General features: G+C 41.6%; 1 protein-coding gene across 12 annotated transcripts in view; it reads left to right on the top strand.

The window, feature by feature from the left end:
* Nucleotides 1–16,938, top strand: part of TNRC6B (trinucleotide repeat containing adaptor 6B) — a 218,339-nt gene that overhangs the window by 170,969 nt on the left and 30,432 nt on the right. For 6 of the 12 annotated variants that reach the window (XM_019734462.3, XM_074326432.2, XM_019734465.3 and 3 more), the window contains 7 exons: nucleotides 333–2,681; nucleotides 4,566–4,724; nucleotides 8,001–8,176; nucleotides 10,743–10,817; nucleotides 11,658–11,703; nucleotides 13,137–13,285; nucleotides 14,343–14,513. In XM_019734462.3, coding sequence (XP_019590021.3) covers nucleotides 333–2,681; nucleotides 4,566–4,724; nucleotides 8,001–8,176; nucleotides 10,743–10,817; nucleotides 11,658–11,703; nucleotides 13,137–13,285; nucleotides 14,343–14,513 — 3,125 coding nt within the window. The remainder of the gene's footprint in view (nucleotides 1–332; nucleotides 2,682–4,565; nucleotides 4,725–8,000; nucleotides 8,177–10,742; nucleotides 10,818–11,657; nucleotides 11,704–13,136; nucleotides 13,286–14,342; nucleotides 14,514–16,938) is intronic. The other 6 variants (XM_074326433.2, XM_019734464.3, XM_074326434.2 and 3 more) reach the window with 1 other exon arrangement.

Genomic DNA, 16,938 nt, shown 5'->3' with positions numbered 1-16,938 from the left:
TTCAGAGTAGATTAGAGATACAGAGCAAGTTTGGGGGGTTGGCTCATGGTCTCAAGAGACAAGAAGGCCCCTCTCTGTCCCTTGCAATGGCAGGGGCATCGCTTTCAGAGATGTGGTGGAAGCGAGCTGCAAGCTTAGCAAATACACTAGCCAGGCAAGACGAAAGAGAAGAGATGACCATGACAGGTGTGGTACAGGCCCCCAGACAGGCACCTGGGTGGAGAAGCTGGTTTGTGGGGAAATGCGATGAGCTCTCTTAGGAGCATTTGGAGCTTGAGATGTTGTTACTAGATCACGTGTAGCTGTGACTGACGAGAGAATCTCTTTCACAGAGTCAACCCTTGGAGGTGCTGCTGCTTCAAATTATGCAAATTCCACTTGGGGCACGGGCGCCTCCTCCAACAACGGCGCCTCCCCCAACCCAATTCACAGCTGGGACAAGGTGATTGTAGACGGGACGGACGAGGAAGCGTGGCCTTGTATTGCCAGCAAAGACACTGAGTCTTCTTCCGAAAACACCACCGATAACAACAGTGCCTCGAACCCTGGCTCTGAGAAGAGCAGTCTGCCAGGAAGCACCACTAGTAACAAAGGAAAAGGGAGCCAGTGCCAGTCTGCAAGTTCTGGGAACGAATGTAACCTTGGGGTCTGGAAATCTGACCCTAAGGCAAAATCTGTTCAATCTTCCAACTCTACTACAGAGAGCAACAATGGACTAGGAAATTGGAGGAATGTGAGTGGTCAGGATAGAATTGGACCTGGCTCTGGCTTCAGCAACTTTAACCCAAATAGCAACCCATCTGCCTGGCCAGCACTGGTCCAAGAAGGAAATTCTAGGAAAGGGGCACTGGAAACAGATGCTAGTAATTCCAGTGCCCAGGTTAGCACAGTTGGTCAGGCATCCAGGGAACAGCAGTCAAAGATGGAAAATGCGGGTGTTAATTTTGTTGTCTCTGGCAGAGAACAGGCTCAAATTCATAACACTGATGGACCAAAAAATGGAAACACTAACTCCTTGAACTTAAGTTCACCAAACCCCATGGAGAATAAGGGAATGCCCTTTGGAATGGGCTTGGGGAACGCCTCCAGGAGCACTGATGCCCCTTCACAAAGCACTGGAGATCGAAAGACTGGGAGTGTTGGATCTTGGGGTGCAGCTAGGGGGCCTTCTGGAACTGACACAGCCTCTGGACAAAGCAATTCTGGAAACAATGGGAACAATGGAAAGGATAGAGAGGACTCCTGGAAAGGAGCTTCTGTTCAGAAATCAACTGGGTCAAAAAATGACTCTTGGGACAACAATAACAGGTCTACGGGTGGGTCCTGGAACTTTGGCCCTCAGGACTCTAACGACAACAAATGGGGTGAAGGGAACAAAATGACATCTGGGGTCTCTCAGGGAGAATGGAAACAGCCGACTGGGTCTGATGAGTTGAAAATTGGAGAATGGAGTGGTCCAAACCAACCAAATTCTAGCACTGGAGCATGGGACAATCAAAAGGGCCACCCCCTCCCTGAAAACCAAGGCAATGCCCAGGCTCCCTGCTGGGGAAGGTCTTCCAGCTCCACAGGAAGTGAAGTTGGAGGTCAAAGCACTGGAAGCAACCACAAAGCAGGAAGTAGTGACAGTCATAATTCTGGCCGTCGGTCGTACAGGCCCACACACCCTGATTGTCAGGCTGTCTTGCAGACTCTTTTGAGCCGAACTGATTTGGACCCCAGGGTGCTCTCAAACACTGGCTGGGGCCAAACTCAAATTAAGCAGGACACGGTGTGGGACATTGAAGAGGTGCCAAGGCCTGAGGGGAAATCTGACAAAGGAACTGAGGGGTGGGAGAGCGCTGCCACACAGACCAAGAGCTCAGGGGGCTGGGGAGACGCACCCAGCCAAAGCAATCAAATGAAGTCTGGATGGGGGGAGCTCTCAGCCTCGACCGAGTGGAAAGACCCCAAGAACACAGGAGGCTGGAATGACTATAAGAACAACAACTCTTCCAGCTGGGGAGGAGGACGACCAGATGAAAAGACATCTTCCTCTTGGAATGAGAATTCCAGCAAGGATCAGGGGTGGGGAGGTGGACGCCAGCCCAACCAAGGATGGACTTCTGGAAAGAATGGTTGGGGAGAGGAAGTTGATCAAGCAAAAAACAGCAATTGGGAAAGTTCTGCAAGTAAACCTGTGTCTGGGTGGGGTGACGGCGGGCAGAATGAAATCGGAACTTGGGGAAACGGTGGGAATGCGAGCCTCGCTCCCAAAGGGGGGTGGGAAGATTGCAAAAGATCTCCAGCGTGGACTGAGACAGGCAGACAGCCCAGTTCCTGGAATAAGCAGCACCAACAGCAGCAGGCGGCACAGCAGCCACCGCCACCACAACCAGAGGCTTCTGGTTCATGGGGAGGCCCACCCGTACCACCTGCAGGCAGTGGACGGCCTTCCAGTTCCACCTGGAGCGGCGGGCCGCAGCCAGTGACCCCTAAGGATGAGGAACCCAGTGGTTGGGAAGAGCCATCCCCGCAGTCAATCAGTCGGAAAATGGACATCGATGATGGCACTTCAGCATGGGGAGACCCCAACAGTTATAACTACAAGAATGTGAATCTCTGGGATAAGAATTCCCAAGGGGGCCCAGCACCTCGAGAACCAAACCTGCCTACCCCGATGACCGGTAAATCAGCCTCAGGTAGGCAATGGCTTTTCTCGCAGGTTTTAATGAGGAAAAGAAATCCTAAGACAAGGCATTTTTATTAAGCTGAGTTGATTCAACTTAGCTTTGTTCTGAGAATCTTTCCTACATGAACAGAAGCTCTCTTTTTATAAAACGGTAGTGGTAACAGATGCTGGTAGTACATTTTAGTGTTCTTTCTTGGCAGAAGGAAAAGATGGCATCCTTATGTTAGTCTCCCCAAATGATTCTTATTTTTTCCGTAATTGTATTGGTCTGCAGAATCCCAAAGACTTTTATCTTGCTAAACAAACTATGCTCTAGATTTTAAAATAAAGAATTAAAATAGCAGAAATAGACGTGGCTTCCATTCTGGTTCTACCCATGGACACATCACATCCTTTGTGTTTCTCTTTCCCCAGCGAGGGAAGCATTCTGTGTTCTGGCAGAGGCCATCAGAATGCTCTAGCAAAGCTGGGACCTGGAAGGTGTTGCTCACTTCCCAGATAATTTTAATGACCTTTGAAAATGGAGTACTTTGTCAAAGAGATTGTTATCTCATGATAATCGGTTGTCCAGAATGAAACTTTCTTCCCTCCTTGTTCAAATAGGAAACATCATATCTGGTAAATTAAAAGCAGTGCTGGCGTTGTCAGCTTCAATATCCCCTCAAGCATATAGTTCAAACTAAGGGGGTGCACTGTTCAAGTGGATATTTTTTTTAAGTTAAAATGAATCACAATGTTCAGTTCTCTATTTTCCAAAGTAAGCCTAGTGTTCAATGAGTCCAATTATGGCCACTTAGAAAATGATTACTTTTAACTAGTTCTTTTTCCCCCAAAATACTGAAAAGAATGAGGAAGGAAATGCAGACTATTCATTAATTCCCTATCGAGAATAAAACCTGTTAACATGTTTAAAAAACACACAAAAACTATCCATTTAGTTAGGTTCCACATCCACGGATTCAGCAACCACAGATCAAAGATATATGGAAAAAACGAAATTCCAGAATTACGTTGTTGCTGACGTGCACACTGTGTAGTTAGGCCTACGATGGCTGCACCTTTACTGAACACGTACAGACCTAGCGTGTCATTATTCCCCAGACAATACAGTATAACAGCTATTTGCATAGCATGTACATTGTATTAGGCATTATCAGTAATCTCGAGATGATTTAAAGTTTACGGGAGGATGTGCGTAGGTTATATACAAATACTGTGCCATTCCACATAAGGGACTAGAGCACCTGTGGGTTTTGGGCCTGGAACCAATCGCCCTTGGATACCAAAAGCTGTCTGTACGGTAAAAACCTTCAAACTGCACAGAAAAGCAAAACTTAATAAATAAAAGAATCTTGATCCCTAGGGTCTCTCTCCTCACAGGTAATCTCTTAGACTTTTGTGTCTCGTTCAGCAATTCTGTCCATACCTGTAGCAAAATATATCTATCCTTTAAAAATGTTACACAGAAGGGATTGTAGTATAATGCGCTGTTCTTCACCTTGCTTTTTTCATTATACGTAAAAACTTCCTGTATTATCACATGTCTATCTTTTTATTGCTTTGGATGTACTATTAATTTTTATGGATGACCCACGACTGGTCTAACCAGTCCCTTTTTGATAGATATTTAGGTTGCTTCCAAATGGTTGCCAGCAGTGATGCACTGTTGTACATGTAATTTCATCTATTTTTACAAATTTATGGTATAATTTCCTGGCAGTGGAATTACTGGGCCAAAAGTGAAAATGTGAAACGCCTTCCATGAAGGCGGAATCCACTTCTGTTTCTCCAACAGAAAGTCAGAGCGCCTGTTCCTCCCACCTGCAGCCCCATTGGGTCTCGTGGTGTGCCATTTCACAAATCGTTTTTAGAGACACATTTCCTTTCTTTACAGTCTGGAGCAAAAGCACACCACCTGCTCCAGATAATGGTACTTCAGCTTGGGGTGAGCCAAACGAAAGCAGCCCTGGGTGGAGCGAAATGGATGACGCCGGAGGATCAACCACAGGCTGGGGGAACGCACCTTCCAACGCTCCAAATGCCATGAAACCTAGTAAGTATCCGGTGTTATTTCTGAGGGATTCTCTGTTCACTTGGGGGTCAGACCTTTGGGGGCAGGCTATTTAGTGTTTGAACTGTTGTTTCAATGAAATTCAGGGCCTTGAACCTTTAATACATGGTTAGTAGCAAATGGTGGTGACTCAGGTTGGCATATGTTAAAATGTTTACAGTGAACTAAAAGTCGTAAGTTAATTTTGTTGATTTTAAGGTAGGTTTAGTATCTAGACAGAATTGAAATTTTGATGTGGTACCTCTTTTGCCTAGTAACTGAAATACTGCTTACCATATGCGCTTTGCATTTCTACTCTTGTGTTAGTATAATTTAAAAAGAGTCTCCTGGCTTTTAAGGTGGAACATGGTCTCTACTGCCCAGTGACTTCATCCTTCTGTTCCTTCTTTTTCCCTTTCATGCATACATCCACCCACATAGGAACATTTAAGGTTTCTAGAACCTGACAGATTTTCTTCATTTGAATTTTCTAAACAAAGCACGTCATACTCGTTCTTAAAATCTAAGCTATGCTCGATCTAGCCGGCAATGTGTAATCACAGTAATTTGCAAAACTCTGTAAACTGATGCAATGGAATGTCTCAGTGGCTGTTCCTCAATTGAAAAATTCAATTTCCAGTGCCCATTTTCACTTGTTTGGAGTAGTTTTCCTAAAAAGTATTCCAACATCCCTTTTCTGCCACACTGCAAACTTAAGGAATTGTCTTTCGATTTAAAAATGTGGTCATACTGCATGCTTAAAATGTGTACAAGAATAAAAAATTCCGTTGTCAGGTTTATTGTGTGATATTGAGGGCTCGTATAGTGCCACATGAAGAAATACAACCTTATTAGCTATGTTCTGGAAATTCACTCTGTGCCTACCAAACGTGACTATATTTTTAAAATTGTGAGTCTCCACCACTTCATAGAAATGGCTTTAGAAAGACTTGGATTTTCATTGTGAAATTGGTTGAATTGTCTTGGGAAATACCATCCTGTAGACTTGAACTAGATCCAGAACGCTGTTGGAAGACATTAACCAGACCCTTTAAATAGCAAGGAGGTACTTTAGCTGCACCTTGAGAATTTGTGTGTCTTCCCCAACCTCAGAACCTTTCTTCCACCACAAAACCCTCACTTTTCTTTAGATTTAAAAAATGTTTTCTGTTCCTCGGGCTCCTCTGTAGTTACAGCTGTCGTTAGAGTTCCCCTTTCTCTGGGTAGTTTGAATGTGTGATACTCAGAGGGAGGGCCTGGAGTGTCGAAGCTGGTAGTTATCCTATGGTCTTCTCTAGACTGCAGGTAACTTCAGTCTGGTGTGGCCTCTAAGACTAAAAACTAGAGCTCTCTTTGTTATCTTTGCTATAAGAAGACATTTGTTACAAGTTCAGCTCCTTTCTCTGAAAGAAGGATTATGTGGATGTCTTTGTTTTTATAAAGGGGTCAGTATGTTATTTATATTGGATTTTTAATTCGTGTTGCTTGTCAGAGGATGGTATAAAGCCTATGCTAACACAATAATGAATAATCTCATGCAGAAGAAACAATCCTAGTTATGAATGGCATTTCCGGCAGCAGGGAGAATACTAGCCCCCAAGCCCTGCCTCTTGCTGCCCAGTCAGAAAGCCCTTCGTTCATGTGAGGCTGAATGAACCCCATGGAGGGTCCATCAGGTTTACTAGGGCCACGCTGAGGGGAGATGGCGCATTAGAAGAAACCAACCTCCTCGTGCCCTGTGCACTTCCTGCGTGCCTTCGTGGCTGTCCTAGGCCTGCTCCTAGGGGATGGTGGCAGTCATTTAAGGAGAGAGCCACTTTTTCGGCTCTACACTCTTCATACGAAGCTATCTAAATCAAATCACGACCCCTTCCATTAAATGTTCTGTCGTTTGGTCAAGTGAAGATATGGATGGAGGTTTCTAGGCGAGATAATGTATTTCTCCTTCTTTCATCATTTTATAGAGTGTCATTACCACAAAATGTATCCACAAAATGTATCCTTCAATTCCATACAGTATTTTCAGAGGGAAATTAAGGATTTATCTCAATCTCCAAATTAAAAATCTTTGTTTATTAGGGGATGTTGGTGGAATAGGCGATGGATTCTGACATCCTACTTCCTTGAACAGTTGAGTCCTCATCTCTGACTTCTGTTTCCTTCCTCCCTTTTCCGTTCTCTATTTTCCACTTGTCTTTTAAAAACCCGTTCTTAAACATTGTCTTTGCCGAGGATCTTTTTTAGTATCTAACACATTTCAAGTATATAAATATAATGAATTTCTAATTTTTATGGCTATCTGTGAATTTCTTTTTTCACCATAATATTGATACTCAAAATATAATAAAATTTTCTTTTTTCTTCCCTTTCTCATGTTTTTTTCTCAACTTCACCTCAAACAAGGTAGACAGGTGTTCTTTATCATGCCTCCTTTTTGAAATGCCCATTATAAATAAAACATACAATGTACTTTTAGGAAGGTAAAACTAAGGAGTGCAGTAAATCATGCTCGTTAAGAGGAACACGTGTCTCTTCATGGAGATGGCAACTTTCTTATAAGCTGTGATAAGTTCTTTTCAATTGTTTAATTCCTATCAGCTGTATAAGGGGACAATCATTGAACCCAAAGTCAGGAGGTCTGGATTCTGTGGTTTCATTGAATCTTTGTGGGTTTCCATTTCCTGCTCTCTAAAGTATAAATGATGTTTGCCTTACCATATAGATGGATTAGAGTGAATTATAGTACATGAAAATTGTGTACTTACAGGCAATGAGTATTATGGTTATTCATATACAGACGGTGCCAAAAGATGTATACATTTTAAGAAAGGAAAACTATTAAAATTGTAATACTCAATATATACCAATAACAAAAGATGAATACAAGTCACATTTGACTTCTGCAGTTACGAGAGGTGCTCAAAGTGGTTACCATCAGCGTCCAGACACTTCTGATTACGGCAAACTACTGCTTGAGCAACGTTGACCAAAGTGTCCACTTGTATACATTTTTTGGCACCCCTAGTATACACACACACACATAGCTGTTGCATACAGTTGATTCATTCCTTTCTTTATTTTTTTTCCTCAGTCTCAATGTGGCCTCTTCTTTATATCCTTAGTTATAGGGGTTCTGTTCAGCTGGTCCTCAGATGATTCTTGAGGTTGATTGTTCTATCATTTATTTGTAATTTTGGTGTGGTCCTGGGATGCAGCAGGCATAGTGTTTACCTAATCTGCCACCTTGGACCTATCTCTTGATTCATTCTTTTCTTAAAGATTCCAAATCTATGCAAGACGGCTGGGGGGAGAGTGACGGGCCAGTGACAGGAACTCGCCATCCCAGCTGGGAAGAGGAGGATGATGGAGGAGTCTGGAACACCGCCGGCTCTCAGGGAAGCGCTTCCTCCCACAACTCAGCAAGCTGGGGACAAGGAGGAAAGAAACAAATGAAGGTAGTCCACTTCAAAAATATTTGACTTGCTTATTCATTCTTAGAAGGCAGAAGGGAGAATTTTTGTAATGGAAAGAGCAGGGCGGCTAGAGTCTCTAAGATCCTAAGATAAAAATATGTTCTTGGGAACAAATAACTGTTTCCTTTTTATCCCTCATTTTCCTTCTCCATGACTTTGAAACCACGAACTATAGAACTGTTGCTGGAGGTAAAATAGAATTTTCAAAGATAGGTTACTTTTTAACTTTTAGTTTCTGTATTGTAATTATTCTTTGGGAGCTTTCAAGGCACACTTTGTAAATATTTTATGCTTTTGCCTCTAAAGCCAAGGAAGTCCTTAGAGTAAATCCCCATGAATATGTAAGGGAGAAACCAAAGCAGCATAGCTTCTCCAGTAGCAATCAGCATGGTTGGGTTTTTTCCGATACAGGAAATTCCAAGGCCCAGAACCCTTCTCCCAACAAAATGAAGTGCCAATGTGTAACCCTGCTGCAGCAACTAGATGATTTATCTACATCCTGTACAAGGCTGTGTTCTAAACTTTTCACTTTCCGTGTCTTTGTTTCTCGTTGGATTTGCATAGTTTGATGAGGATTTTGGTGTTCAATCTAGAATGCTAGTCTTTGAACCTGAAGCACTCTTTTTTCATTCCTGTCTTTCCACAAATAAGTTGAGGGAAATAAGAAATGGGCAGCGATACACTTACTTTGACCATGGGAGTGTTGCTGTTCTATGAAACGCATCACAGCTGATATCCTCCCAGGTTTCAAATACCAGGTGCCGTCTTAGCAGGTCTTCCGTTGGCCAAGGACTATATGCCCTCATCCCCTTTGGCTACTTATAGGGTATTAATTTTGTTCTGAATACAGTAACTCTTACAGCATAAGAATACAGGTTGTTCCCATTAGACATTTGGTTTAAGCAGTCATTTGCAGTTTTCCCTTTTAAAGGACTTTGATTTTCTTACTTTGGTCACAAAAGGAATTATTCAGCATTTTTTACATACCCATGTTGTCTAGTAAGCATGTCGTGGCTTTTTTGCTGTTGTTGTTTACAAATTAACAATAAGACCAAATTAAAAGACAGTTCAGAAGACTGCTGAGTGATAGGTACTAGCCCACTAAGGTAACCACCGAGATTTACTTAATTAAGTTAATTGGGAATTAAATGTTTTTGCTCCATAACTGATGATTCCAACCTTTCACATTGAGGGGCCGTTTTTTGTTTTTTAAACTGTAATCAGATACAGTTAACATAAAATTTACTGTCTTAACCATTTTTTTTTTTTTAAATTGGGGCATATTGGGGAACAGTGTGTTTCTCCAGGCCCATCAGCTCCCTGTCGTTGTCCTTCAGTCTGGTTGTGGAGGGCGCAGCTCAGCACCAAGTCTGGTTGCCATTTTCAATCTTTAGTTGCAGTGGGTGCAGCCCACCATCCCATTTGGGACTCGAACCAGCAACCCTGTTGTTCAGAGCTTGCGCTCTAACATGCAGCCCCCCCCCCCCGTCTTAACCATTTTTAAGTGTACAGTTCAGTGGCATTAAGTACATTACATTGTTGTGCTGCCATCACCACCATCTATCCACAAAACTCTTTATATCTTGCAAAACTGAAACTCGACCCATTAAACAATAACTACCAATTCTCCCCTCCCTCCAGTGAGGTGTTTTTTTTGTTTTTTTGTGGGTTGTTTTTTTTTACCTTAGAACATATAACTGAACTTAAGTGTACCTTTTCCTTTCAAGAATAATAAAGTTGATATGACAGATATCACCAGAACACAAACAGAACGTTTTAACTGTAGGATGTACAAGTGCACAAAGCCCCAGCACCCCCACCCGCCACCAGGTCCCCATCAGAGAGTCCCACCTGCTTTCTCCATAGAAGTAAAAGTGCAGCTGATGATTGGTGCCTTGTTCAGGGGAGAAGCTAGTTTGTCCCATTAAGAAACAAACAAAACCCACATCTGCCTTAATTTGCAGTAATATCAGTGGTGGTGTCTTCTGCTGGGTTTCTTTCCCATTGGAGGCCCATGCCCTTTATACTATGAAGCAAACAGATAAAAATGCTACATGGATGAGTTCCGCATTGTGTCCACACAGAGAATAAGGATGAGTTTAAATAGGCTTCTTTCCAGCTAACTTGCACTAGCATCAAACTCTTTTTTTTTTTCTCCTTATGCCAACTTAGGTTACAAAGAGATACTAAGAGGGAAAGTACTTAAAGTACTAGCATGCAAACAGTATAGTTTAGAAAATCTGATATTGACCTCCTTCTATTTATAAGGTAAAAATACCAGCTGACTGTATGTGTTTCCAGTTACTTCAAATTCAGTGTGACAAATAAAATAAGAATGAGAACATAGATATCTCTAAGGCTTCTTACTCTTTTAGACTAACAGATGAAATATCAAAATAACCCTAGTTAAATAATAATTAGGAATAATTAGGATTCAAAAATGTAAACTCTTGGTTCTGCGTTTTCAGTCAGTATTTATGTAATTCAGATATGAAGTTGAAATAAAATAAATTATTAGGTTCTGAGGTTACATATTTCGTTTCTGTAGTGCTCACTAAAAGGAGGAAACAATGATTCATGGATGAATCCTCTTGCCAAACAGTTTTCAAATATGGGATTGCTGGTAAGTCTTTTTTCCTGTGTGTAATGTATCCCAGCTTTTACATTTAGTACAAATTTTAAGACCACTGCCATATATAGTACAAAATTACAGATTTAAAAACTGGTTAAGCAGTGTTCCTGACGTAGATTAAACAATATTTGTTCTCTATTTTTTTATTCTCTCCAATATTTAAAGGTTACATTTTTTAATATTTGTAGTTCTAGTAGCCTTTTCTTTAGGCAGGTAGGGAAGAAAGAGACAGGCACTTAAAATTTATATTCTTCTCTCTGACTCCGGTACCAGTTTTAATATTATTTTTAAAAAGACAACCACAGTAAAATAACTACAGAAACTATTTGTGATTAACTATATAGGGAATTCTTATAGAATTCCTAATTTTTCCTTCATCTCTCGGGAACATCATGGAGACACCCTGTCCCTGGTGCCAAAAGACAAATGACTTTGACTTGGCTGCACATTTGAAGATTTGATGACTTGACAAGTCACGAGAAGAAGTTGTCATCATTTGGCTGCCACTCATGAAATTTGATCCTGAGCTGACTGGAGCTTGAGGACAGGGGTTTATTTCTCCAAGCAGCTGTTGAGCTATTGCTCTGTCCATAGATTTACTGAAGCTAATTCTATGTGAAAATTGAATTTAGGATTCAGGCACCAGCAGCAATCAAAGTAGTCGTATTTAAAATGTTATCGTCTTCATTCCAGTTTCAGGTTCATTTCAAAGGACCTTGTATAGTGCCAATAGGAAGATGTGACTCGTACATGCATAATGCTGCATATTGTCTCTGATTCAAACATCTAGTTCAAACCTTTCATTTTCCCTCACTGTTCTTTGCCTTTCAGAGTCAAACTGAAGATAATCCAAGCAGCAAAATGGATTTGTCTGTAGGTATGTGTCACTCCACTAATACAAATGGCGTACATTGTTACTGTATTGGGATCCACTACTCAGTTTGAGTTGGGCTGGGTGCAGTAGGGACTATATTGAATACTTACTTTAAGGAAGGTGCCGTGCCAGATTCTAGGTAGGGGTTGAAAACTCAAATGACTGCAAGACCCAAGAAAGTAATGTAAATAAGCAGTGTGCGCCAGGCATGGGAAATTGGGACTTGGGGGCCACTGTGAGCTGCAGAGAGCATAGGTACCCCCTGAAGGAGTCAGCCCTGCTCGGCTCTCAGCAGCCGTGGCCGTGGAGGCGTGTGAGCTCAGCTCTGCCAGCTCTTCCAGTTTTTGAAGAGAGAGAGTCCAGAAGGAATTCAGATGTATATTAACATCCTGATTTTTAAATATTGGAAGCTGGTTCAGATTTTTTAAAATGTTGTGTGTTGCCCAACGAAATCTGTCTGAGACTGCGTTCTCAGGTTGCCCGCCCTGCCTGCCCTGGGATGTTTCCTTATTGGCTGACTCTCCTGTTGCGAGAGGAGTACATTGCAGGTCCAGCCCTTCGTCTGTGGGATCTTCACAAGGATGTGGTGCTCGCCCTGAGGGACTTGAGCAGACCCAGAAGAAAATAAAAAGATCCTGGATAGTCAGGAAATAGGCTTTGATCGATGGTATTATTAAATCCGAGAATAACTAAAACGGAAGCTTCCTGGGGCACTGATCGTGTCAGTGTACATATATTTGTAGAGCCGTGAAAGAAAAGTGGAAATAATCATTGCACCTGGGAAAATCACGTGGCCCAAGTAATGTGGCATCCCATCTCCTGTGTTCTTCTAAATTTTAGGGCAACGGTTACGCCTTTTTGAACTTTTCCTAATAACTGTGTTTCACAACCCCAACCATTTATCTCTAACAGATGCTGAAATACCATGTTTCCCCGAAAATAAGATCTAACCGGAAAATAAGCCCTAGCACGATTTTTCAGGATGACATCCCCTGAACACAAGCCCTAATGCGTCTTTTTGAGCAAAAATTAATGTAAGACCCAGTCTTATTTTCAGGGAAACACGGTAACAACAAGAGACAGATTCTTTCACTGAGGACATTTGAATTTATGAGCAAGACGTATTCATCAAACACATGAATAACCAGCCTGAATTTTGTGAGTCAGATTTTTGCCAGATTAGCCCTAAGGCTCTCTTTCAGTCTTCCACAGAAAGCAAGCTACAACTGATACATGTTGGGGTTTCTTGTTTGTTTTGTTTTGTTTAAAAGGACCCATATGTGTTCCAAGAAGGATCCCCAGCAGCCTGAACCATTGAGAGCTCTTGTGGCCTTATCCCAGCTGCCCAGGGAGGATCGTGGGGCAGGGAGGTCTCTCTTGGTCATAAGGGAGACACTGATTCTTGACATTTTTACTTCTTCTGTGGTACCTTTCAGGGAGCCTTACAGATAAAAAATTTGATGTGGACAAGCGAACAATGAATCTCGGGGATTTTAATGATATCATGAGGAAGGATCGCTCTGGGTTCCGTCCACCTAATTCCAAAGACATGGGAACCGCAGATAGTGGGCCTTATTTTGAGAAGGTGAGTTGAATCCTTTGTTTAAGGTAATAATTCATGAGAACCACTTTGGTTCCTGTTTGTCTTTTGATAATTGACTCCAGGAGGAAGCATAGAATTACTGAGCAAAACACAAACATCACCTGATTTAAATGGTGACATGTAAACAGTTGATGTCAACAGGTGATTAGGCAGGAGCTCGAGCCATCTGTCTTTAGGATGTGAGTATAGTGAAGAGGGTCTAAGTTTTGGAAAATTGATGAAGTTTGTAGGGGGAGGAAATGGTCTGACTTTCCACAGTGGGGGAACTGCACTCAAAACATGTAGAAGAAGTTTTAGAGACAAATTTATTCTGAATTCTTTTTTCTGCTACTTTTTGTGCAGTTACAAATTAAATCTCAGGATCTTGTGCAAAACTCTGTGTCTCCTAAGGCCTTGCCTTCTGGCTTTGTCAAGATGACTCCGAAGTTTCTCCTCTGCTATTTCTAAGAGCTCTTCTGTGATCTTGCTCCATTGCTCTAGTGGTCTATTTACTTACAATGGTATAATTTCAAATTCTCAACTACCTCCTTTAAACAAGTCGTTTATACCCATTTGTTTTGATTTTGAACATTTCTAATGGAGGAGCTTGTTCTTGATTCAGAATACCAACTTGCAGTGCTCATGGTCTTCAGAAGCAGTTAAAACCAAAATTTTTACATCTGGCCCACTTCTGACACCATTGCTGCTGCTCCAGACAGCAACGTATTCACAGGAAGATTACTCTGGCTTCCATTTCTGCAGCCGCATAGAGTAATCAATATTAGATGCATAAAAATAAAGTGTCTGGCAATTTTTATCTTAGGCAGTGGACAGAATGTGTTACTCACTTACAGGATAAGAAAATCTCTATCAAAGAGGATGACAGATGGTGCCTGTTGGGCAAAGTATGATGATTGTTAGCAGATCCCAATTCTGTCCTGGTTTATTGCTAATACACTCTAACTGTGTTTATTCCTAGTGTTTTCTCTCTTTTCCCTTCTTGCATTCTGTTGCTTCACTAACCAACACTCACTGTGATTGGCTAACTACTACTTTTCAGCTGACTTTGCCTTTCTCCAATCAAGATGGGTGCCTTGGGGATGAGGCTCCCTGCTCTCCCTTCTCCCCTTCTCCCAGCTACAAGCTGTCTCCCTCTGGTTCCACACTACCCAACGTCAGCCTTGGAGCAATCGGCACAGGGCTCAACCCCCAAAACTTCGCTGCTAGACAAGTAAGGAGGCCTCTCAAATTTATAACTGCTTGGCTGTGGCCTCGCCTTGGCCCTGGTCTGCAGTTTATTGCATCATTTGTCTGTCTTGGGAAATTTGTTGATTACTGAATGCACAGAATGATATTAAGTATAGGCCTTAGAGCTTTCAGCCGATAGAACCCATCTCTCTTCATGTTTCTCAACATGGATTTTATTTTAAATCTGTTTCTTTTGTCTTCTCATTTTTGATCGTGAGTTCACATTTAATGAGTTAACTACTAACTGCCTTAGGAAAATGTTAAAGAGGCTATGTAGGGACTGTATACCATCTAATGGCATATTTGCCATTTTTAACATAAGATTGAGTGGCAAGTACTAATACTTTTGATGTCTTTTCAATTTAACAAAACTGCTCATTGGAAAAATAGCAGCAAAACTAGTAAGATTAAGTATTTGAGGATTACAGCATCTTAAAAGCTGGTGTCTTTAAATATAAAATACAACAATTACCCAGAGAAAGGTAACTTTGAGATTAGATAATGAAGCTTTGAGAAGACCGGTTGTTGCTTGGACGAGGCAGTGTTGCTTTCAGCCTGGAGTGGCTCCTTTCCTAGGGTCTCATCAGTCCTCCGAGGAAGGGACACGCGATAGAAGCAAGACTGGCAGGGCTGGCACGATAAGGCCCACTTGCTTTCGCAGGACTGAGGGAACACGTAGGCCTCTGTCGCCCTACAGTAGCTCTGTTGCAGTTTTTGTGAAGAAAATCAGGAATTTGGAGACAATTCCTTTGTGGCAGTGACTCCAGTGATATTTTCTCAGTCATAGTTCTGTGACCACATACTTGTCACTGTGACTTTCACTTCAGGATGTCTTGGAATGACATTTAATTTCTAGTTGTATTTATTTTGTTTCCACATGATGACTTTCACATATAAATTAAAGAATGATATAAAACACCAGTCCTCAAGGGGCATATTAGTGTTTCATATTCTTAGCACGTTTTAAAAAATGGCTTATGTTGTATCCATGTGTTGAGATTGGTATCTCTGGATTGGAAGTTATAGATGATATTTTGTTTCCTTCCTTTATATTTCACTGTTTATCTTAATGTTTCCACACAGAGCATGGATATGTATTGCTCATATAGACAGAGAAGAAACAATGATATCAGTTGTTTTGGGTTTAGGTATAGAAAATATAAAATAGTCAGAACACTCTAGGTTAATGGTGATTATAAGCGTGCCCCCAGGACCACATGATGTTACTTGTTAGTGCATAAACTAGAGTATAATAGGCCATCCAAGCTAGCTGTGCATTGGACTTTAAGAAAAGGTCATTCTTTTTCATTTTTTTAATCTGTGGATTGTTACAAAATCCACCTTGAACTAGGTTGATACACCATGTTCTATCCAAATATGGTCATGGTTTTCTCACACTGTATTTTTGCTTGTTTGTTTTGTTTTTAATATATTTTATTGGGGAATAGCGGGGGACACTGTGTTTCCCCAGGGCCCATCCACTCCAAGCAGTCGTCCCTCAATCTAGTTGTGGAGGGCACAGCTTACTGGCCCATGTGGGATTCGAACCGGCAACCCTGCCACTCAGAGCTCGCGCTCTGCTCTAACCAACTGAGCCATCCGGCCGACCCTCTCACACTGTTTTCATGCAGACTTCATATACTTCATAATTAAACAATAGAATTTAAGGTTTTTATTTTCAAATCACAGGTGATTTCATTCAGCTTGGTAACTGTTTTTAATTTATGTACCTTTCTAAGTTAAACACTGTAGTGGAGGCAAATATCACCAATAACTGTTAGGACTCAGCTCATCATAAAAGCCTCACGTACAATAGTAAAACTTTAGAAATAGCCAGATAAACCACCTTGAACACGTGTACAACCTTTTGGTTTTTCCTAATTTCTAAATGTAGTTTTTAAAAAAAGACTCAACCTGTAAGTTGTCACTAAATACATTGCTGTACAAAGTAACTACTTCTGAGCCGAGAAAATGACCAGCTTGTGATGCCAAGGTTCCATATTGAAAAATAGAGAAGGTATTTTTTGATAGAGGCTGTCGACTTATCTATACTATGGTCCACATCGGGCATATCAAAGTGGGTGGTACGACTTGAGACACACTTGGTCATGAAAACCTAGAACATTTGGTGGGAGTGGGGTGGAATCTGTCTGCTGGAATAGGGAAGTAGGGCTTGATATTACAAAAAATTTGAAAAGCAAATTCCTTTTAATACTACTTACCAAAGAGGGTTGGAATTTAAAATTACCCTCACAAAGCAGTTTTAGACCTGTCAAGAACTGGATTCTGGCAAGGGCTTGAGCTATCAGAAGCCCCACCATTCAAGGACCAGTCCGTGAATAATTAACATGTAATATCAAGGTCATTATTTTGATAGTAAAGTGTAAGTGAGAAACATCTTAGCAGAC

Source organism: Rhinolophus sinicus, chromosome 1, assembly GCF_057876585.1.
Source record: "Rhinolophus sinicus isolate RSI-liver-muscle chromosome 1, RSI-T2T, whole genome shotgun sequence".
NCBI classification, from domain to species: Eukaryota; Metazoa; Chordata; class Mammalia; order Chiroptera; family Rhinolophidae; genus Rhinolophus; species Rhinolophus sinicus.
Note: the sequence above shows the minus strand (reverse complement) of the source record. Positions and strands in the feature narration are given on the sequence as shown.